This window comes from Camelus dromedarius, chromosome 31 (genome assembly GCF_036321535.1).
Source record: "Camelus dromedarius isolate mCamDro1 chromosome 31, mCamDro1.pat, whole genome shotgun sequence".
Classification (NCBI taxonomy): Eukaryota; Metazoa; Chordata; class Mammalia; order Artiodactyla; family Camelidae; genus Camelus; species Camelus dromedarius.
In genome coordinates this window covers 17,802,151-17,826,052 of record NC_087466.1, presented here as the reverse complement: position 1 = coordinate 17,826,052, position 23,902 = coordinate 17,802,151, and the positions used below count along the sequence as shown (strand labels likewise).

The following is a 23,902-nucleotide window of genomic DNA, read 5'->3' as shown; positions in this document are numbered from 1 at the left end:
TAATCACTGATGACACCCACGTGTACCCCCTCTAGCAGTACTGAACACAGTAGATCACTCCCTTTCTTCAAAATCTTCCTTCATTGGCTTCTAGGATTCCACAGACTTCTGGTTTTCCTCTTACCTCAATGGCTGCAAAATGTTACCATATACTGTTTTTGGAATGTGAGCATACATATATAAAAGAATGAGATTTCTGCTTCTTGCTGTGAGAGAGTAACTTTATTAGTATAAAAAACTATTCCAGTTAGAGCAACTGCCATAAAACCAATGATACCAGTTAGAGTAACTTCCATAAAACTGGATAAAATATTTGAAATTTACTGTGATCCCTGAGAGAAGAGAAACAGATAAGGTGGGCCCCACAATCACCCTGGCTTTCTGCCTGGAGGTACTTTCTGGACTGTGGAGGCAAAGATGATAGTTCAGGGCTACTGAACCTCCCTTCCTCGGGAATTTGCATGGCAAGGTACCAGAGAAAAGGAAGCATTGCCGAGAAAGAACTCCAAAAATCGGACTTTGGCTGAGTCCTAAACTTCACATGTGCAGAGCAAGAATCCATGAGGCAAGGCAAAATATAACTTTCAGGGAGAAAACAAAAACAAAAAGGCAAAACTCTACTCTTATGTAACTGTGAGCTGAACTGCCAGAGATTATGCAGGGCTGGGTTGGGAGGCCTGTAAATTTCAAATAGCTAGAGTAAAGCAATCTCACTGAACACGCTGAGCATCAGCAGCAAGTCCAGAAAAGTCATGCCTTATAAGCAGACCTACTCTAGCCCTCCAGTCAGGGCTACCTTAGACTTGTCCCAACTAAGCTCAAAAATGAGACTTTTAAAAAAGATCAAGATAATCTCAAAGTAAATTAAACTCCTGTTGGAACAAAACTCAATTCTCCATTGGAGAAGACAGCAAAATACCCTAAACAACATAACATTCATAATGTCCAGCATGTGATTAAAAAAAAAAATTACTAGACAGATAAGTAAGCAAAATAATGTGGCCATAGCCAGTAGAAAAATCAGCTTATGAGCTCTAAACAGAGAAAGATAATGGAATTGGCCAACAAAGACTTGAAAATAGCTATTACAAATATGTTCAAGGATTTCAAGGAAAACATGAACTTAATGAGGGAACAAATGGAGAATCTCAATAGAGAAATGGAGGCTATAAAAAATACCCAAATGGATACTCTAGAATTGAAAAATACATACATGAGATGAAAAATCACTAGATGGGCTTAACGGCTGATTAGATGCTGCAGAATAAAAGATTGGTGAACTTAAAGATGAAAAAGAGACAATAACCAGTGGAAGCATGGAGAGGAAAAAGGCTGGGGGTCGGGGAAGGAACAGAGCCTTAGGGACAATGTTAGTGGCCTAATATACATGTACCTGGAAAGCCAAAAGGAGATGAGAGATTAGAGAAAATATTTGGAGAAATAATGGCTGGAAAAAATTTCCAAATTTGATGGAAAAATATACACATGTAGATCCAAGAGTCTGTGTCCCCAGAGTATCATGTGCCACCTGACCTAGAGCAGAAGCTTGTCAAGTGCCTGATGGCTGAGAGCACTGGTGCCCTGTCTCCTGGGCCAGCCCTCCAATTACTGGGCTCCCAGGGCCAGGCCCGCAGCTAACCTGAAGCTCTCTGGGCGCTACGGGCCACAACTGTCCCCTGAAACACCTCACCTGGCAGATGGAAACCTCCTGTACTAGTTCTTAGCATGGTAGGAGCCTCAGGGTGCTTTGCAAAAACCACATTCACATTTTACACAAAAAAGGAAATTTTCTTTTTAAAACTTTGCATCCAGTAAAGAAGCAACTTTCAGTAATTTGGGATGAAAATATTTATGGCACCCAGCAGAGCAGAAAACAACTCTGGTTTTAAGTCAAGAACCTGTCATGCTGGAAGCAGATAAGTTCCAAAAGGGGCAAAGATATAGCTGATCATGAAAATGTTGTGGGCCTCGGCAACTTTACCACCCAGCCTGGACTCTCAGCTCTCAAGACCACCCCACCCTGCCTAGGTGGACGGAAGAGCTGACTCAGTGAGTTACCTGGGGCACCAGCCTCGGAGCCTGGCCTGGAGCAGCCCCTCTGTAAGCGCCGGCTGGTATTATTTCTCAACAACAAAAATCCTCACCTCCACTACTCCGACTCCATCACCATCTGTGGGTACTTCGCACTTCTCTGGTTACTGGCCCGCGGCTGGCCTCTACAAGCCCAGGCTATTTAGTGACAGGGACTGATAGATGCCCTTTGTGCCTGAAGCTAGACGGAGCGGTTTCTGTTCCTTGTGAACTGGAGAATATAGAGTCCCATCTCTCCATTCACACCCCCCCACCCCCGTCTCCACCTCTGCTGCATTAACCCTTGCTGTTCCACTACATCCTGTCACTGCTCTCTCTGGGGTCACCTTTCCATACCAAACCCCAGGACTGCAGTTCCCACCTGGACTGTACTGCATCCTCTCACACTGTGGACTCGGTTCTTGGTTTTTCTCCCCTCTCTGGCCGCCCTTCCTGTCCCATGTCCCTGCCCCCATGCCATGTGGAGTCCGCGAGTCCCCATCCCTGAGCTTCTCTTGGCACAGGGCGACTCTTTCCCTTTGGTGGTCCCTGCACACCTGTGTTCTTAATGCTGCTCAGTGCGAATCAGTCTCCAGCCTGCTGTCTGATAGCCTGCCAGGCCATTAGTTTGCTGTGACCCAAAATGAACTAACTTCTTATCTTTTCCCCTAAATCCACTCGTCCTTCCATGTTCCCCTAGGGCATCACATCCACTCGGCTGCCCAAGAACTACAGCTCATCCTTGGCTCCTCTCTCTTCCTCAAGCCTGTCAATCTCACTTCCTAAATATCACTCACACTGCACCGTCTCTTCTCTGTCTGACTCCCTCCTAGCACTGTCACCTCTTGCAAGGACGCCAGCACCAGCCTCTGAGCTTTCCTCCACCTGGCGGTGGCCAGGGTCTCCTTTCTGCAGGGCTGGTCTGGCTGGGTCCCTGCTCTCGCCCACCCTCCCCTTCCCATTACCTTCAGTACCCCCCACCCTCACCCCCTGCCAGCCACTGCCTTCAGGACAAAGTCCAAGCTCGCTCAGTCTCCCCAGGCCCTGGTCTCCTCCCCCAGCCCCTGCCCGCCGCACTCCAGTTACAACTACACTGGGGTTCTAGAACCAACTGCGCTCTCTCTTGCTTCCAGGACTTTGCCGGCCTGTCCCCACTGCCTGGAATACCCTTCCTGATCTCACCCGCGTGCTCTTTCCGGCCTTACAGACACCTAGATTTTACCTCCCCTGGGAGGCCGCCCGCTGGTGAGGGCCCTTCCTCTCTCCCCATCGAGCCACTCGCTAACGAGCACTGTGACAGCCTGGCGCTGTCTGTCTCCTGCCCTGGTCTGTGCTTGCTGGGAGGGCAGACACTCTTCCTCCCTCAGTTACAGGGAGGGGCTCAATATATATTTAATAAATGAATTAGCAACAAAACGTCAAAGGTAAAAGCATCGCCTACTTCTCTTTTACACATGACAGGTATTATACCAGAAAAATTACTACCTGGGAGAGATGGGGAGAGATAAGAAAAACAGACCTAGAACTGAAGGAGAGAAAATGTTCTCGTGTCTATTTTTACAGGCTCTGAAGCTGCCACCTGTGGGAGGGGAAAGTCCCTATCTCTTGGTCATCCAACAATCACAGGAAAGGGTACTTTTAAGAAATTCAGCCACCTCCTGATTCCCAGGGCCCAGTGCTCCTTAAGTCCCCTTTTCCCGGTTCCCTCCCAGAGCCTGCTTCTGGGGACTGGGTGTTCTTATTCACCAACAGCCCCGCCCCCACGCGTTGACCAGACACAATGGGAGCGACGTCTATTATTACCGATCATGTATTATTTGTTACATTAGCACACTGCTAAGCTCCACGTTCCTTACATGTACTATTTCATTTTAATTCCTAACAACCCTCTGAGGTCGAGGCCATTATTTTGGGTCTAGGGGGAGAAAGGTGACTTACCTGCCCAAAGTCACACACTCAGAAAATGGCAGAGCCAGGCTCTGCCCCTGGGCTGGACAACCCGGAGCCCCCGTGTTAGACAGAACCCGTGGCCAAGAAACAGCCGGGCAGCGGTGACTAGAGATTTACCTGCGGGGAGTGTGGAGTGGGTTGAGGTGTGGCTGCCCCCCAAAATTCACATCCACCTGAAACCTCAGAATGTGAGCTCGCTTGGAATATACGGCTTTGCCAGGGTCATTAGCTAAAGGTCTTGCGATAAAAACATCCCGGACTTAGGGTAGGCCCCCAATGCAATGACCAGTGTCCTTATGAGAAGAAGAGAGGACACGCAGAGGAGGCGGCCACGAGAAGACGGAGGCAGGGCCTGGAGGGGTGCATGGCAATCCAAGGAGTGCCAAGGACTGCTAGCAATCACCAGAAGCTGGGAGAAAGAGCTGGAACAGATCCTCCCTCCGAGCCTTCAGAGGGACCAACCCTGCCAATACCCTGATTTTAGACCTCTGGACTTCAGAACTGAGAGAAGAAATTTCTGTCGTGTTAAGCCGCCTGTCGGCGGTCACGTGTTACAGCAGCCCCAGGAAGCTACTACACAGGGGCTGTGCCTTCAGCCAAGGTGGCCACAGACCACGTGCTCTCTCTCCCCCTGTATCTTGGTGGGCCACACATCCACCCTGACTCCTGGGAGGAAGCAGGTTCCTCTGAAGGTCACAAAACCACCCAGACTGTTTCTGCAGCCAATCCCAGCAGGAGCTGCTGCTTGCTCACAGCTTACAGGACACCCTCAGCGCCCCCTGCTCTCACCTGATGCTGGTAACAATCCTGAGGAGTAGGCAGGGCAGAGAGGGTCAGGCTCTCCACTCTACAGAAGGGGAAACTGAGGTTTGGGGAGGAGAGACCGACTGCCCAAAGTCACCTGCTGTGGCAGGTTGTCAGGTGGAGGGAGGGAGGCACTCCTCTCTACTCCCTGGTGGGCGTGGAAATGGGTAAGCCCTCCTTAGGAGCGCACTGGGCCAGCTTCTTTCATCTTTTGAAAAAATATTTAAGTCTCTCCAATGTGCCAGGCATGAGAGCAAAGAGGGGATCAGCCTTCAATCAGCTTCTATCAAAATTTTAAATGTCCCTATTGTTTGACCTGATAAGGGACTCACACAAGAGCACAAAGATGCTTGGTGTTACCACACCCCAAACTGGAAACAACCTCAAGGGCCACAGTTAAATACACTGCAGAACACTACACAGCTGTTAAGAGCACAGTAAGTCAGCGTAGCTCCAAGTACTGACACAGAAAGGGGTCCTTGATCTACAGTCAAGTAAAAGCCAGCATATTACAGACCAGAATGTATCCTAATTCCATTTTTGTTAGAAACAGATGAAATCAACAACCCATACCAAAAGGTTACCTCTAGGGAGGGGCCGGGATTGGGGTGGAGGATGAAGAGAGACTTGCAATTTTTTTTTTTCTATTAAGTTCAACCATAAGACATAGCCATTTTAGGGGTGAGATCCAGCCTGCAAAGAATGAAGTATTTGGAGGCAGGGGGCAGGAGAGAGGAAGAATTTACACACACACACACACACACACACACACACACACACACACACACACACACACACACTATATATCCAATATATACATAAGTGGATCCCTGAATGAGAAAACCAAAACAATGTAACAGAATAGTTCAAGATAAAATTCAAGACAACTTTCCTGAAATCAAGAATTTTGAAAAAATTACCATTTTTGTAGGTTAAAATTGGTAGACACTGACAATTTCCTATGGTTCAACCTAATTACGCCTGTTTGTTGTTTTAATTTCTTACATTGAGAACTTACACATACATTTTTAAAAACAAAGAAACGTAAGTAAGTAGCAAAGCTGGCACATGAGCTCAAGTCTGCTAGCCTCGTTCTTTCCAAGGTGCTCTGTCAACAGGGGAAAACATGGCAGAAAAGGTGGCTTTTTAAAGCAACAGAATGATGATACTGAAAGAGTTAGAATCAAGGTTCTGAGATGCAACCCTCCCTTCCTTATAAAGGGAAACTGAGAACTTGCAACAAGGCAACCACCACCAGCCAGCAGACAGTTTGCAGACTCACATCTGGGTCTCTTGTCTTCTGGGTCCAGGGCAGAGAAGTCGTCTCCGATCCCTGCCTTCCCTCCCCCTCCACTACAGCCCACCCATCACTAAGCCCTGCGCGTTTTAGCATCTAAATGACCCTTGAATCCACCTCGGGGCAGACTTTTCCCAACCTCTGCCAACACCACCACCAGCTTCCACTTTTACTTGGAGGAGGTACCAGCTCCTCAGTGTTCTCCCAGCAGCATGAGAGCGCTTCTCGGAACACAATCACATCACTCCTTGTGCAGAAAAGGTCTGAGGTTGCTGCCCTTAGAAAGGCCTGCTTGGCCCTTGGCTGGCATCCGGGAGCTTGGATTTGGGAATGGTTCCCACCTGCTAAGAACAGCACACTGTGCCTGGGCGGTTTATAAAGACAATGTAGTTTATGTTGAACGCCTGCTGTCCTCTGGGGAGCCTGGGATTTTGAGTGCCTGGAATTTTGGCCCATGTGACCAGCCCCCAAATAAAAACAAGCGTTCCTAGTAGATGGCGTTTCACATGTGTTGTCATAACTTGTTCCTGGAGTAAGTCCCACGTGACTCCACTGGGAGAGGATTCTGGAAGCTTGTGCCTGGTTTCCCCTGGACTTCACCTTAAGCACCTTTTTTCCATGTCCTGTGCTGATTTTTCTTTGTAAAAATCTTAGTCATGAGTGGAACTGTGTGCTTAGTCCTATGAGCCCTCCTAGCAGATCACTGGACCTGGGGTGATCTTGGGAACCCCTAACACAAAACTCTTCTTTGGCTTCCCATTGATCTTAAAAGACCCAAGTGCTTTCCAGATACCCACACCTGTTCTGCACACCGTGGCCTCTGCCTACCCATCTGACCTCACCTGTCACCACTTTCTCTGCTGTGGCAACAATGTCTCCATTCAGCCCTTTGTTCTCAACAGGTTCCTTCAACCACAGGGCTTTTGCACATGTGATTTCCTCCGCCTGGAATGCCCCCTCCTCTTCTACCTTGTCATTTTTGTTTTCCTCCTTCAGGAGGTCTCCCTCAAGCATCCCAGCTTCACGAAGCTGAATGTGTACCTCCCCTGTTGCATTCATGCATGGCCAACGTGCCTTCCCAGTCGAGATGGATTCACCAGTTTGTGTAATGGAGTCTGTTACCTCCTCTGCTCCCCACTCCCCATTAGGGAAGAGACCTGGGGTGGGGGGTGCAGTTCCTGCTCATGCCATATCCTCTATATCCTACGTGCCTGGAAAACATACCTGGAGGGTGGAGCGAATCCCTCGAGCAAACCTCTCCTCTCAGGGGACTCATGTACTGCAGCGGCTCACAGACTCTAGCACCGCCCCCCGCCCAGGCCCAGGGGGTTTGTGTTCTGAGGAATGCCTATTTTTTAAATCAAAGAAGTCTTTAAATAAGCGTAGCAGCTTTTCCTTCTCTAGGGTGGGGAGGAAGTTTGAGGTTCACGAAAATAACCACCACGACAGCTGACCAGCTTGGGGTGGGCGGGGCTGCTTATCAGCCAAGGAGCCCACCTGCAGCTCCAGTGCCCCCAGAGATGTATTCTCCAACTCTTCTCTCCTCTTCCTATAGGGTCAGAACCCTTCCTGTCTTGATAGAAGAGTCTGCCAGCCCGGCCAGGATCGTGGGGCTGGGAGGAGACGATGTGAGGAGTAACATTTAAGGTAGTGGGAACTGGTGACTGTAATTCTCCCCAGGGCACCTGCCATTTTCTGAGGTCTGGGCAAAGAATGGTAACAATTCCATGAGGTGGGGACTGAATCCTCTCCATTTACAGATGAGGAAACTGGGAACAGAGAGGCCAAATGACTTGCCTCAGGTCAGACAGCCAGGAAGAAGCAAAGCTCAGATTCCAACCAGGTCGAAAAGGTATTAAAAAATGAATAATCAGAAAATGCAGTAGTGAGAGCACTGACTTCTTGGTAAATTTCTTGGCCATCAAAAAGGCCTAAGTCTGGTGCATATGGCTAGTGGGAAAAATAAGATACAAAGTTGTCTGCAGTCTTTGATTCTAATTGTAAAGGACACGGAGAGTGAGATGGTAGCTAGGTAAATGATAAATCTGGTGTGCTGGGGTTATTATAAACTTATTTCCTTTTGCTCGAGTTTTCACAATAGTAATACTGAAATAGACTTTTTTTTTTTTTTTGGCGGCGAGCACTTGTCCTTTAATTTGCATGTAAAATCAGTTTTATCTGGGCCAGATGCCTGGCCCAGAGCCCCCTCCCTCCTGCATGACCTCTCTGAACACTGCCCTGGCTCTGGCTCACCACTGCTGAAGGCCAGTGCTGCCCTGGGAGTTCGGCCCAGTGTTACTCAATAAGAAACACATTTTATACCCCGCCTCTTAGGATGTGCTGATATATACACGTTCCATGTATTAACCAACACTCATGTTAATATGTGAGAGGCTTATGTTGTCCACTTTATTTCTTAAAAGGCTGACTGCAGCCCATTAATGGATTTCAGGAGTCACCAATGGGTTGAGTTTGAAAGACTCACACCAGGGTATAGTGGGGAGGCTATACCCCATCTATTTCCCTGGGGGAGAGAGATGCTGACTGTCAGAGAGGTGGCAGACCTGCCCAAAGCCTGTGAATCAGCCACGTTAACTGGGAAGCATAAGTCATGCTGCTATTTGTGTTATGAAAGCATAGAAAGGAAAAAAAAAAAAAAAACAGTCATCCAGCTAGAAATCAGGACCCAGCACCAGTGTGACTGAGTCATCTGGGCCATCCCCATCTCCCAGTGTCTTAGTGATGCTTCAGTCGTGGAAAAGACGGGATAAACAGAGTTCAGGGCACCCCTATTTCCTGCCCTGCTCTGGTGCGGTCCTTGGAAGGAGGCCCAGTGCAGCCCCAGTTTAACCAATGGCTCTCAACCCTGGCTGCACATTGGAACCACCTGGAAGCTTAAAAAACCCCAATGCCTGGGTCTTAGGCCCAGAGATTGTGATTCAGTCGGTCTGGGGGTGGCCTGGGTACTGGGATCTCCCACGTGAAGTCAAGGTCAAGAACCAACATCGTAAAAGAACCCAGAGCCTCCAGACACTTTGTGAGAAATGTGCAAAGGGCCACAAGGATTTCTAAGCATATCTGGCTCCCCGGATGTGGCTGGTGACACACATCTTTATCTGTGATGAGGAACAGGTCAGCTGACGGGCTGAAAACTCAGTTTACCCTCGTGAGGGCATCACAGCTCCTGTGTTTTAAGGGTCTGCTGTAGCCCAGCACCCTGCTGAGTGCTTTCCATGCACAACCTGTCTCTTCGTCACTGATCTCATTTTACAGAAGAGGAAAGCGGAGGCCCAGAGAAGTGGGAAGGGGCAGGGAGGGCTTCTGAAGAGGGCAGGTGTCCACAGCTGCTGGGCCCCCTCTCAGCAGAGCTGAGACAGCAAGTCGGGTCTGAACGACAGCTAAAAACCCCACCAGTTTCTCCTACAACACAGCTGTTTTCCTCCCCCAAACTAGAGGAGCTGGACAATTAAAAAGCTCTTAAAAGCAAACCTATTAAAACAATTTCTTGAAAACAAAACTAACTCCATCAGGGTAAATTACTAAAAGAAACTTGTTCTCTGAGTCAGTAAGAGGCTTATTTGCTCCAAGTGGCCCTGGCCCAACCTTCCCTGGCTCCCCAACAACTAGGGCCAGCCCCTACTATTAGCCTCTGTGCATGACAGACAGGCTCCCGCCCCCCAGGAGTCCCCTGAGATGGGTCCCCAGGTCTGCACGCCAATACTGGTTTCCCTGATGTTTCCGTGCACCCACCCCCACCACCAGGACTTGTCCCTGCAGCTAGATCCCTGACTCACCTGGGCCCCCCAGGTGTACCTGCCACCATTCATCCCAGTGAGCAGACTTTTACCCCAGGTCTATTTCAATATCTTACCCCAGGTCTATTTCAATATCACTATTGTGAAAACACGAGCAAACAGAAATAAGTTCATAATAACCCCAGCACACCAGATTTATCATTTACCTAGCTACCATCTCACTCTCTGTGTCCTTTACAATTAGAATCGAAGACTGCAGACAACTTTGTTATCTTATTTTTCCCACTAGCCATATGCGTGAAACCTGTCTTACAATTGACCAGCATCAGGTCACATTACATCACAGTAAATGGTGGCACTTTTTCTTCTTCACAGCACATAAAATAATGGTGCATCTACAATCAATGGTATCTCACGTGCTAAGAAACACGTAAATTTGAGTTTCTAAATTATGCTGTCAATTGTACGTTTTCCTTTTTATGGGCTGTTTCCTTTCCCATAAGCGAGACGACCAGGTTTGACTATGAACATTTTCATGATTCTTAATACACACCGTCAAGGTTTTTTCCGGCACAGTCGTGTGGGTTGATCCAGCCCCTCTTGAGATGGAGTGAGGCGGTTTCACCACAGTATAACCGCTATCAGCATCTCCGCTTGCTTTTTTGGTTTGCCTAGTAGGGAGCTGTAAATGAAGGACACTGTTGCATTTGCCCCACCATGAGGATTAACGGTAACTGGAACTCATGGAGCTCCCGTATTGAGTGGCAGACACTGAGCTTCCCACGTCTCATCAGGAATTTTCACAACATGGTCATCCTTTTGTTGGAAATGCCACCATATTTCATGAATGCAAAGATGAACATTTTCCCTATATTTCAACATTTCTGAAATCACAACTGGTGGCATGTTGTGTCATTGGCCACTTCCCCCCACCTCACATTGTAAACAGCTTTAAATCAGAAACACTCTTACAGTTTTACAAAGGAGCCACCAATGTGATGAAATGCAAGATCCCCATCATCACCCTCCCGTGGTCCTGCCAACCCGCACATTTGCTTCCCAGACTCTGCCCCCATCACCCTGCTGCTACTCTGAGCTTCTGGCACCGCCCTGACCAGGCCCCCACCACCTCCAAGTGAACAGCTGAAATTGAAAGCCAACACTTCCTCTCCACCTTGTCCCACCCTTCACAACCCATGTCTCCCCAAATCCAACAAGCCTGCGTCCCAGATATCATGGACAGTATTTATCAGTCCTGCTCTGGATGGCCACACAATACCAGAAGCAGAACATTCGCTTTGGAGTTAGACCAGGATGAAATCCCATTTTTGCCACTTCCTACCTGTGTGATCTTGAGCAAGTAGCTTTATTTCTCTATGCCCAAGTATCTTTATAAAATAAGTGGTGGGGAAAAGCCCCTTATGGGCTCAGTACTGGCCTAGCATTCTGAGACCACTGTCTCCTTGACTCCTCCTGACGAGCCTTCAGGAACAGGGGTGGTAAGGAACTTTCCCCCATTTTCAGATAAAGAAACTGAGGCTCAGGGAGGCGAAGGGCCTAGTCGAATGACACGGGGCTGTGAAAATGCAGAGCTGGCATTTGAGTGGACCGATTCCGGTTATCAGGTTATCTTGAGGTTTTGTGAATGCCTTCAATAGCTTTCACCTTTGCGACTTTAAACACTTCGGTCAGGCAGAAGCACCCAGAACAGGTGTTTCCCTTCTATCCTGTTAGAAATACCAAACAGAACTATCTTCTTAGGGTTGGGAGGTCCTTTAATGCTGCTAGTCCACCAGAATCAATTTACCTTTTCATTCCAGGTGGCCATGTTCCTGTCGTCTCCGGCTCTGGAAAATAAGGAAACATTTGTCCACATCTGTCGTACTGCCATCATTTGTCTCAGTATATGTTTTGCAAAACACTTTCTTTTTTTTCTTAAAAAAAATTTTTTTTTTTAAATGCAGGTACTGGGGATTGAACCCAGGACCTTAGTGCACGCTAAGCGTGTGCTCTACCACTGAGCCATACCCTCCCCCTGCAAAACACTTTCTTACAAGTTATTTTCAACTTGCTTAAGTTAACATTGTCTGAAAATAGCAATACAGCTCAAAGTGTATGTAGGACATACAACCTGAGTATATACCCCAAAGAATTAAAAACAGGCACTCAAGCAAACACATGTACACGAATATTCACAGACAAAAAGTGGAAACAACCTGTGTCCATTAACATGAATGGATAAATAAAAGATGTCATATCCACACAATGGAACGTTATCCAGCCATAAAAAGAGATAAGTACTTTTGTAATATATATGAACATCTAATCATTATGTTGTACACCTGAAACTAATGTTGTATGTCAATTATACCCCAATAAAAAAATAAAAAAAGATATGAAGTACTGATTCATGCTACAGCATGAATGAACCTCTAAAACATTATGCTAAGTGAAAGAAGCCAGATACAAAATGTCACGTATGACATGGTTCCACTGATGTGTAACATCCAGAATATGCAAATCTGCACAGACAGAAGCAGACTGGTGGTGTCCAGGGACTAGGGGGAGAGGGGAATGAGAATTGACCACCTAATGGGGACAGGGTTTCCTTTTTAGGTGATGAAAATGTTCTGGAACTAGACAGAGGTGGTAGTTACTACACCACAGAGGTGGCAGGTACTACATCAGAAATGTATTAAATGACATCAAATTGCTCATTTTAAAAGTTAATAACATTATGTGAATTTCACTCCAATTAAAAAGAACCAGACTGGAAAAAAAAAAAAAAAAAGAACCAGACAGACATGTTAGTGTCGAAACTGCCCTGGAAAGCAGTAAAAAATCTAAACGTCGACCAACGGGGATCTGGTCGAGTCAGTTAGGGCACATCCGCACAGTGGGAGACCCCAGTGCTGTTAAATCTTCAAATGCGGAGGAGGAAAGAGGTAACTAACAAGCTCCCCCATCACATTATAGCATAATGTGTACAGTATGATCCCATCTATATGAAAAGATTATATGTGCATTTTTTTTATAAGTCTGTAAGGATATAGCCAAACTCTTCACAGTGGTTATTGCTGGAGAAAATGGGAGTAATTTGGGGGTAGAGTGGGTTATCTTCCTTCTCTTTGCTTCTGGAAGGTCTGAACTTCTACAATGACTATATGTTACCTCTTAAAACTTATTTTTAATGCTGGCAGGCAACCTATGTAGTAAAAAATTTAAATAATACAAAAAGATAAACTATGACAAGTAAGTCTTCTTTTTTACTTCTGTCTTTCCCAGAAACAGTCACTCCTACCAGTTTTCCATGTAGCCTTCGGGGATATTCTAGGTCTTCCCAACCACATCCATATTTATTCTTTTTTTCCCCCCTTAAACAAATGTGAGCCCACACACTGTTCCGAACCTTGCTTATTTCCCTTTAGGGGGTGGTAGGCTGAATAATGCCTCCCGCCAGAGATGTATATGTCCTAATTCCCGAGACCTGTGAGTATGTCACTTTACGTGGCAAAAAGGACTTGCAGGTGTGGTTAAACTAAGGACTCCAAGATGGGGGATTATCCAGGTGGGCCCAGCGTGATCAGAAGGGTCTTGACAAGTAGAGCAGGGGAATCAGGAGGCTTTACAACCACAGAAGCAGAGGCTGGAGTCAGAGAGATTGGAAGAGGTTATGCTTCTCAAAGATGGAGAGATGGGGTCACAGTCCAAGGAGTAAGGGCAGCCTTTAGGAGCTGGTAAAGGCAAACAAACAGATTCTCCCTAGAGAATCTCCCGAAGCAATACAGCCCTGCCAACAACCAACGGGGATCTGGTCGAGTCAGTTAGGGCACATCCGCACAGTGAGAGACCCCAGTGATCTTGGTGCACCAAGACTGATTTTGGAGATGTGAACTGTGAGGTAAGTTAAATGTTGTTTTTAAGCCATCAGATTTGTGATCATTTGTTACAGCAGCCACAGGAGTCTAATACAGTATCCCAGAGATGGTTCCACTTCAGTGTGTTCTAGATTAAGTGTTCCAATGAATAACCTTACACACCATGTTACTTTTATAATTTAAAAAAAAATACCATTTTGCAGGGGTGGGTACAGCTTAGTAGTAGAGTGCACGCTTAGCGTACACAAGGTCCTGGGTTCAAACCCCAGTACTTTCATTTTTTTAAAAATCTAATTTAACTTAAAAAATTACCATTTTGAAAAAAATATTCACAAAGGCTTAAGAAAAAATGAGTTCTTTCTCTCCCCATAGTACCAGGCTCAGGGCACAAGGGACTCTCACAGTTTCTTGCTGGTTGACTGGCAGAGCAGCTCCTGCAACCAGCAGAGTTCACCTTGGTGTGTTCCTGTTCCAGCCCCTGAGGGCCCTCACCCTGCTCTCACGAGATGGGCTCAAGTGGAACCACCACCACAAGTGAAGGTGAAGGGGAAAATGAGGGTGCCCTGGAGCTCTCCCTCCTCCACAAGACAGGAAACAGAACTGGCCCATGCATAGAAAAACACCCAGATTCACTAATTCAAGCAACGGAAAATTTAAACCTGCCATGACCTCCCCATTAAACTAGACAAAACAAAAATGTAAAAACCCAATGCTTCCGGGGCTGAAGGAAAACTTGCACACAGTGCTGGGGATACTTTTTCCTAAGCAGCCACCTGGTAATAAGTGGCATGTGCCTTCAGGATGATCATACCCTTGAGTTGAACACATCAGTTTGGGAACCATAACTTAAAAATCATTTGAAAGCATTAAAAAAAAAAAAAGGTGCCATTTGGACCACAATGTTTAAAAGCAAAGTTGGATATTATGGCCAGAACCTCGAAACAGCCTATCAACCTCACTTCAGGGAAAAGCTGAGTAAGGCCGAGGGAGGAATGATAATTCTGTGGTCTATGCAGAAATGTAGAAAGAAGGCTGTTAAGCAATGAGAGGCAGAACCCTGATGGTTGCACACACTGCCTGCAACTGTACAAGATTATCAGAACCTTTCCTCTGTGCAAGGCTGAGTTCTGGGGAATCCAAAGTGAAGACCCAAGACAAAGGTCAGAGCCCAGGCAGGCTGACGTTTTAGCCAAGAAACACCCAAGCAAGGCAATATCACCCAGAAGTTAAAACAGAAATGCAACAGAAGACAGGCAAGAGTGGCTCCTGCAGTGGGGTGTAAACAGGGAAGGTTTCTGAGTAGGGGACTTTTACGGTGGTCTCTGAATTACGAGGAGGTACGTCACAAGAAGATGTCAGGGAAGAGTATTCCAAGGAGCAGAAGGGCATGGGCACAGGCCTGAGAGTGCAGAGGATTTAGTATGGCCAAGGAAGGAAGAGGAGGCCGGTGTGGCTGCACTGGGCAGTGGAGTGAGGAGGGGGACAGGTCAGGACCCGACCGTGCAGAGAGCTTGGCAGACAGAGCTGAGGGCCTGGGGGCCGAGGTGCGGAGGCAGTGACCAGATTCAAAACATGCTGAGGGGTGAGCTTGCTGCTGGCCTAGCTGCTGGGGATGAGGAGAGGAGCAGAAAATGCTAGGCTTCCTCCTTCTTGCTAAACCAGTGGTGAGGGAGGGCTTGGGGGCTACAGAGTAGTTCTGGAATTATGCAAGCTTCAGCCCAAAGATTTTCAAAACCCTGCCCCTACCAGCCTTTCCCTGAGAGGCAGAGAGGGAGGAGCTGCCGCCCCCAGCATGAGTCTTACTCAGGAAGCTTCCAGCCACTGGTAGGGCTGTCAGAAATACTGCATCTCTCAGATAGCTCTGACTGACCTGAGGCTGAATGACAGAGAAGTGCTTTCAGATGGGCAGGGGAGCGGATGGAGGGGGGCACAGCTTGGGTCAGGCATGGGGCCAGGCCTTCGCGCCAACCACCTCATTTAGCCGTCTCGGCATTCCTGAGGCAGTTACCATGCTTAACTCCAAGGTTAAGGATAAACAACGGAAACAGATAAAGAAACTGAGGCAGGGAGAATGGAAGTCCCTACAAGAGGCCCCTGTGCCCAGTGGGGGTGCTGGGTGCAGGCCTGGGAGTTCCTGGACGGGCTGCCCTGCTCTCCCTTCTCTGTCCTGGAGTTTAACCTGGCACCAACCGACCTTCTTGTTCCTTGGTGCCCCCTGCCCAGGTGAAGGATTTGCTGCCCTGGAGGTTCTCCCTGCAGGGACCAGCAGGCTGGGCGTCCTCCCAGTATTCCCAGCAGTTTTCTCCATGCAGTCCCCCTGGGGGCCCAGGGAGGGCAGGGCAGGCACGCTGAGTAAGAGGACTTAGGGGTTCACACCCACCTGGGCGAGTCTGGCTCTGTCTCCTTCAGCTGTGTGATCCCTGGCGAGTGGTTTGGCCTCTTTGAGTCTTGGTTTCTTCACCTGGAAGAGGGAGACAAGGATGGAACCCACCTCACCTGCTGCGGCTGCTACAGGCATGTGACGAAGTGAAGGCACCTGGCCCAGGCAAACACCCCGTATCAAAGGGTAGTTCTTATCAACATTCCCGTTTTCAAGGGGAGACACACGAGGGGCTTCCGTCCCGGGTCCTGCGGTCCTATCTCCTGTCCACTGGACTCTAGTACCCCAGGGGCCAGGCAGGGGTTCCCGGGTTATCCCTGCCCAACCGCGGTGGCCCAAGCTGAAGAACGCTAGAACCGAGGGCAACCGGGGCCGCCTGGGACCCCGCGGGGCCCCCGGCAGGCTCGGGCTGCGAACGCTCCGAGAAGGCGGCCCGCGCCCCGGCCCGCCCCGGAGCACTCACCCTGCGCCCGGCCCGCCCAGCGGCCACCGCAGCAACTGCGCGCCCGGCGCCCGCGCGCCCCGCGCCCGCCCCTTCCCGCCCCCTCCCGGTGCCCGCCCTCCGACTCAGCGTGCGGCCGGTCCCCCGGTCCCCCGCTCTTGCCTGTCCGTCAGTGTCCCTGTTGGTCTCTAGCTTCCCCCAACCCGGCCTCCACCCGCTCCGCAGGCCCGAGCCCGGCCTGGGCCTCCCGCAGTCCCGCAGATGGACAAAGGTCCCGCCCGTGGGAGCCAATCGCGAATCACGAGAATCCTGGCCCCGGCGACCCTAAGAGAAGGGGTGGGAGGAGGGAACCACTTCCTTCCTCCGACGGGATGAACTGGGAGCAGGTCCACCCTCCTCCCCACCACACACAGTCGGGACAGAAGGGCTGGCTCCTGCTCCCTACCCTCTCCCCCAGGCGCCCGCCCCGCCAACACTTGATTACTTAAGGGTGGCCCCGAGTGGCCTTACTGTCCCCTGTACAGTGTCTGCAGTGCACGAGGTGTACGGTGGGCAGATTGCCCTAAGGAGGTGGCCAACCTGGAAGGTGCCAGGACACCCCTAGACAGGGGGTTGAGGCTGGAGGTGCCGGGCTGTAGGGCTGGTATTGACATGAGGGAGGAGCCTTCCTGCCTGAAGATGGAGCATACCCCTACTCAGGCCAACTCCTACTCTACCCCCAGGCCCAGCTGTAATGTCCCTCCCCTGTGGGCCCTCCCTTGCCCAAGCTTCCTCTGAACTCTGTTCATACCTCATTTCTGGCACTGTCCGTGCTGGAAACAGTTATGCCATTAGCCTCCATCTACCCCAAAAGACCGCTTGTCCCAAACTTTCAAGGGCAGAAGCCATGTACCTTCTACACACCTCCCTGCTTCTGGTTCAGTTGCAGGGAGGGGGGAGTCTGAACTCCTCGGAGCTGTGTTAGTTTCCTGTGGATGCTGTAACAAATTACCACAAACCCAGTGGCTTAAAACAACACAAAAATAACACTTAAAACAACAAAGCACTGGAGGTCAGAAATCCAAGGGAATCTTGAAGGGCTAAAATCAAGGTGTTGGCAGGGCTGTGCTCCTTCTGGAGGCTCAAGGGGGGACTTTTTTCCTTGCCTCTTCCAGCTCCTAGAGGTTGTCTGCATTCCTCGGCTCTTGGCTGCATCACTCTGACCTCTGCTTTCATCATCACACCTCCTTCTCTAGACCTGACCCTTCTCCCTCCCCCTTAAAAAGACCCATGTAAACAGTTAATGTTTAAATACTGAAAAATTAGCTAGGATAATCTCCCCATCTCAAGATCGTTGACTTAATCATACCTACAAAGTTCCTTTGGCCATGTAATGCAGCACAGTCACAGGTTCTGGAGATCTATGGGGCGCCAGGACTCTGCATACGCAGAGATAGTTTCCATTGTCAAGTCTGCTCTTCCCAATCCTGTCTCCTGCTTCCTGCGGGGTAGCAGGCTTTCTTATAAGCATCTCAGTCGGACCTGCCTTCTCAGTCATATATTGTTATTACAACAGTCCCATTCTGATCCCTAAGGCATAGTCTGATCCATTCTAAACTTCAACTTTATATTTTATTAAAAATTCCCTTCCTCCCCCAGGGCCAGTGAGGCAAGTGGAGAGAATGTGTGGACTGTTCTTCCCAGTCCCTCCCCCGCGTTCACTCCCTTAGGGTTAGGGATGGGAAGAGGGTAAGGGAACAGGTTCAGGTATCCCCGTCACCTAACTGCCCACCTCAAAGCTGCAATCTGCTTTCTGTTGGTTTTAACAACTAGTCCTGCCTGTAGTTTTAAGCTTCGTACAGATGGCTGTGGTCTCAACAGGACCTATGACAGCAAGGCTCAAATGCTGCCCCTAGCTTGACCCTCTGGCTGACCCCTGCTGGAGGCATCACTCATTATGCTTCCCATGTGCTGCCTTATTGGCCCTCACTGCAGTGTTCTGGGGAAGCCTGCAGCTGCCAACCTTACCAATGCCCTGGAGACTGGAGCCGCCAGCAGGGACCTATTTCCATACCTTTTAAGGAATCAGGATCCTGAGGGAGCTGGTCCACAAGTCTGGAGAATTTAGAAATATTCTCAATACAGCTGTTTTCACTGGGATCCCTCTAATACTCAGCCTTCTTGGTGGACAGGAACAGATCTTAACTGTGTTAACATCTTTAGCAGAGAGTCTGACACATAGCGGGTACTTTACATTCCATTATATAATTATGCAATAGCATAAATTAATAAATGAATATTGAGCATAATAAGGATGCTGACCATCACTGCTTCTGTTTAACGCTGTACTGAAGATCCCAGCTAATGCAATAAGACAAGAAAAGGAACATGAAGTACAAAGACTGAAAAGAGAAAAACTATCATCTGCAATCAATGTGATTGTCTACCTAGAAAATCCAAGAGGCTCAGTAGACTGGCCCTGGATACCTACTGTGTGGCAGGCCCTTTCTAGGTACTTAATACTGTAAGATGAAAGGGCAACCCTGTTCTCAGAGAGCTCCCATTTTTGTAGTTGAGGACATGATGCCAACAGTCCTTAGGGCAGAGTCACCTGTGGTCCACAGAAGTCCATAAACTTGGATGGGAAAAAAAAAATCACATCTTAATTTTCATTAACCTCTAACTGAAATTTAGCATTTCTGTCAGTTATAGGTAACCTTCAGAATGTAGGTAACAAACTTCAGTTGTATTAGCAGCACCCATGACTTTGTGGTCAATCAAAATCAAAGATGTTTTCAAATTGTAATGTAGTATTTATAGATATCTCAAAATAGAACTTATACTTACCACTACTTCAAAATTACAGTAGTTATCAAACTGGTTCTTAGTTCTTCATAGTTTAATGTGTTAACAGAGAACTTCACATATTACTTTATCACAATTAGAAAAATAATCCAATAACTGCATTTCAGGATAACTGGGGTCCTCTGTAATAGGATGCACTCTATTTTACACATTCAAAAACATTACTCTAAGAGGAGGACCCATGTTATCAAACAGATTAGGAACTCCTGCTCTAAAGGAAGGATGTGTTCTCTGGTTTGGGTGATGCTGACACAGTTCTCTTTCACAAGGGAGTTGCGGCCCCACCCGCTATCCTTCACATTTCTTACCAAGCAACGAGCCCAGCTTGCTCAAGGATGTGGCAGTCATTGCCCCAGGCGCTTTCTGGGCACCCTGCCTTTTGATGTTCATGGAGCATTTGAGGAAGCTCTCTAAGCATGGCCCCTGGGTCTGGGCCTGCCTGTGTCCTAGAAAAGCTGGGCAGTGGCCAGTTCTGGTTTTACCCAGCAAGAAGAGAGAAGGCTATCTCTGGTGGTTTTGGTTCCCCCAGGGCAGTGTTTTCAGCTGCTGCACTTGACCACTTCCCTTCCTAGGGGAAATGCCAGGCTGTAGGAGAATGCACAAAAACAGAAAGGAGGAGAGAAGTACATGAGATCTCAGCCAGAGCTGGGGCAGGACTCTGGATTTCCCAGAGTTATATCTGCCATCTGGGTCGAGAGGCTCCTTTCCTAGCAGACGTGATTCATCTACAGCAGTGACAGCCACACAAGGATATCTGCACCAGGCGTGGGTACATATGTATGGTGATGTGGCTACATTAGAAGGTCTTTGCTAACCTTGACCCTCTTCTCTGGTACTTGGCTCAAACTTCTGCTTCATAGCTCAGAAATACAGGAAAGAGTAGTAAGAACACAGGAGTTGGCATCAAAGAGCCTTGGGTTTAAATCCTGCCTCCATCCCTTCCCTTGATGAAAGATCATGCTAGCTGGGTGATCTTTCATTAACTTAGCAAATAGTTTCTGAGTGTCAGCTGTGTGCTAGACACAGCATTCAGAGGCAAATGAGAAAGACAGGCCCCACCTCCTCTCATCAAACTTACTCTCTACAGAGAGACACACAAAGACCAAATTATGAAACATGAAAGAAATGGCCAGGAGGTTATGGCAGAGAATAACAGTGGTGGGGAGAGCGATGAGGCCCCACTAAGGCAGGAGAGTCAAGGAAGGCTTCTCTGTGACATTTAAATTAGTACAGAAAGCTTTTAGAGCTTCCCATGAAGAGAGGGGGAAATCTTCTAAGTGGCAGAAACAGTACATGCAAAGGGCCTGAGGTGGGAAAGAGCTTGGCCTGGTGAGAAACCAAAGGGAGGCCAGAATTACCGAAGCAGGGTAAGAAGGGAAGATAGTGGTGAGAAGTAAGTCGGAGAAGAGGGCAGAGGCCAATGGGAAGGCTGGACTTCAAAGTGCAGGAAGCCATGGGGGCTCTAAGCAGTGAGACAGTCGCAGCTTGATTTGTTTTTACTGTGGTTAAGTACTTGTAACATAACTTTGCCGTTTTAATCATATTATAAATTGTATGGTTGGTGGCATTTAGCATATTCATAATGTTGTACAGCCTTCACCACTGTTCTATTTAAGAACTTCTTCATCATCTCAAAAAGAAACCTGTTCCCATTAAGCAGTTACTCCTCGCTCCTGCCTACCTCCAGCCCTAAGCACCCACTGATCTGCTTTCTATCTCTATGGACTTGCCTATTCTAGACATTTCATATAAGTGGGATCGTGCAACACTTGGCCTTTTGTGGCTGGCTTCTTTCACTCAGCATGCTTTTGAGGTTCATCCCTGTTGTCGCCTGTGTGAGTGTTCCCTTCCATTGTGTGGACAGACCACATTTTGTTTATCCTTTCATCCACTGAGAGAGTTTGATTTTACCAAGATAACTGTGGTTGCTGGGTGGGACTGGATTATAGGGAAGGCAAAAATGAAAGTGCAGGTGAGAGAGAATGATGGCTTCGGTTAGTATTTGGGGAGTAGAGAAGGAATAAAGGGCGTGGATTTGGGACCCATTTGGGAGACTGAACAGATGAGGAACTGAGGGACTGGACGAGGCGGGTGAGGAAGAAGCTGGAGCCCTGAGTGCACAGTGGTGTTACCACCGAGATGGGAGGGGACCAGGCAGAGGGACGTCCTAGTTGTTGTTAATAATGTTTGGTCTGAACTGTCAAAGTGGCACTGTCATGAGGGTTATAGGATTTTTTTTCTTTTTAAATTGAAGTATAGTCAGTTTACAATGTTGTGCCAATTTCTGGTGGACAACATCTTTCAGTCATACATATACATACATATATTCCTTTTCATATTCTTTTTCATTATAGGTTACAAGATAAAAGGCAATAGGATTTGAGTCTAAAACTTGGCAGAGGGATTTAGGATGTGATTTTGTGATAGAAGAAATATATATTTTGGTTTTTGCCCTTGGGCTCCTGGTCAGAGCTCCTAAAACCTTGCAGTTTCCTAAGTGGTAAGAGTAATAGGAGCATCTTTTCTTATAATATTTGGTTTTGTCCTCAGCTCCTGAAACGTTCCAGTAACTAAGGTGAAAGGAGCACCTCCTGTGATTCAGAACAAACCCCTTTCAACCACACCTGAGTTTATGTTAATGAAGTGACTTTGGGAAAGCCCCAAAAAGAGAGGGGGAGGGGGAACTGGTTGCCAGGGGAACCAACCTAATGGTTAGAGGGTTGGAACATTTAGCTCCCCACCCCTCCCAACCCACCTCTCTGGGGGCTGGGGAGGCTGAGTCAATCACCAGCAGCCGGTGATTTGATCAATCACACCTACAGAACGAAACCTCCATTAAAAACCCTAACTGAAGGGGCTGGGAGAACTTCCAGGTTGGTGAACACGTGGAGGTGCCGGGAGGGTGGCAGCCCGGAGAGGGCAGGGAAGCTTGTTCCATCCTCCAGTACCTCGCCCTGAGCATCTCTTCCATCTGGCTGCTCCTGACTTGTGTCCATTTGTGGTAAATCCCAACTTAGTAGACCGTTTTCCTGGGTCCTGTGAGCCATTCCAGCAAATTATCAAAGGAGGGGTCATAGGAGTCTCTGATTTGCAGCTGATCAGTCAGAAGCACAAGTGACAACCTGGACTTGTGATTATTGTCTGAAGGGTGGAGAGGGCGAGAGAGAGGGAGGCTTCTGGGGCTGCGCCCTTAACCTGGGGGGGTCTGTGCTAACTCCAGGCAGTTAGTGTCAGAACTGCTTGGTGTGCAAAACCCACACATTTGTTGAAATGAAAGTATTGAGTGTAGAGAAAACATGGAGTTTTTCTGTCAGTGAGTCATCGGCACACAGCTGGTGTTGAAAACCATGGGCCGAGCTGAGATTCCCGGTCCCAAGTGCAGACAGAGGGGCCCAGGTCTGAGCTAGAGGTCAATCAGGTAACAAAGAGGCGGCAAAGGAGACAGAGAGGGTAACCGGGAGGTAGAGGGAGAAACCCAGGGCACGTGGGGTCCTGGGACCCAAGAAGAGAGTGTGTAAACGGTGTCAGTGCTGATGGGAGTGGGCTGAAGAGTGCGGAGAGGAGGGGAGGAGGAGGACAGGCAGAGAAGAAGTCACCATGGAAGGGAGCAGAGAGATGAGACAAAGGCCGGAGGGCTGGTAGGGCCCACACCGGGGTCCCCCTGGCCTAGCAGGAGGAGCCTGGGATGCAGGGACGCCCATGCGTCCGGCTCCTACCAGATGGATGTCAGGCTAGGATGTGCTGAGCGTCTTGTCCCCGCCTCACAGGGAAGACTGAATTACAAGGCCACACAGCTGGTCGGAGGCCGAGCTGGAACACGAACCGTGCTCCCAGCACAGGACTCTCAGCGGACTCCTTCCCTACCTGAGCCAGAAGCAGTGGGCGCCCATGTTCGGGGGTCCTGTTCTCTGGTTCTCTGGAATCTTCTGTGTCTATTGAAGTGAGTAAGACTTTAACACCGGAAAGGAAAGGACAGAAGACACGGGAAGTATTTTCTGACTCCCACTGTGTGAGCAGAGCCTGGAGCTAAGATTCAGTCGCAGCACCTTGTTCCACCTGCTGGTTACTCATGGAAACTGCTCTTGCCCGTGGGGCTCAGCCCTCCTGGCCAGCTGCAGGTTCAGCTGGATGGGTGGGTCCCACATTGGTCCAGAAGCAGACCCAGGGCTGACTCCTCAACTTCTCTCCACCCAGGAGATTAGTCTAAACTATGCCGTCCCTCCTGGCTGGTGTCTGTTTCAAGAAAAGGCCGTGTGACCCGACGCTCTGGCCTGTGAGACCCAAGGGGGAGTTCGCCCTTCTCAGAAGCATTGTAGGAGGAGCCTGCCTCTTTCCTTTCTCTGGTCCAGGTCTGGACCTAATGTCTGGAGTGCACTCCGGCTCCTGGCAGGGTTGGGGATGGAAAGCACGTGGGGCTCTGATGGTGCTGTGAGTCACCAAGCCACTCGGCCCCCAGCCACGTGCATACTTCCATTGAGAGAT

The 23,902-nt window shown here is 48.6% G+C and overlaps 1 protein-coding gene across 7 annotated transcripts in view; it reads right to left on the bottom strand.

Annotated features, from left to right (window-relative positions):
- The window catches only part of HVCN1 (hydrogen voltage gated channel 1), a 34,720-nt gene extending 11,335 nt beyond the window's left edge, over positions 1-23,385 (bottom strand). Inside the window, exons 1-4 of one of the 7 annotated variants that reach the window (XM_010995859.3) lie at positions 23,285-23,385; positions 16,135-16,215; positions 11,684-11,723; positions 10,430-10,558 (exon numbers count right to left, since the gene is read on the bottom strand). In XM_010995859.3, the coding sequence (XP_010994161.1) occupies positions 10,430-10,558; positions 11,684-11,704 (150 nt within the window). In that variant the 5' untranslated portion in view covers positions 11,705-11,723; positions 16,135-16,215; positions 23,285-23,385. The other 6 variants (XM_010995858.3, XM_031442691.2, XM_064481231.1 and 3 more) reach the window with 6 other exon arrangements.
- Positions 23,386-23,902: the final 517 nt, after the last annotated feature.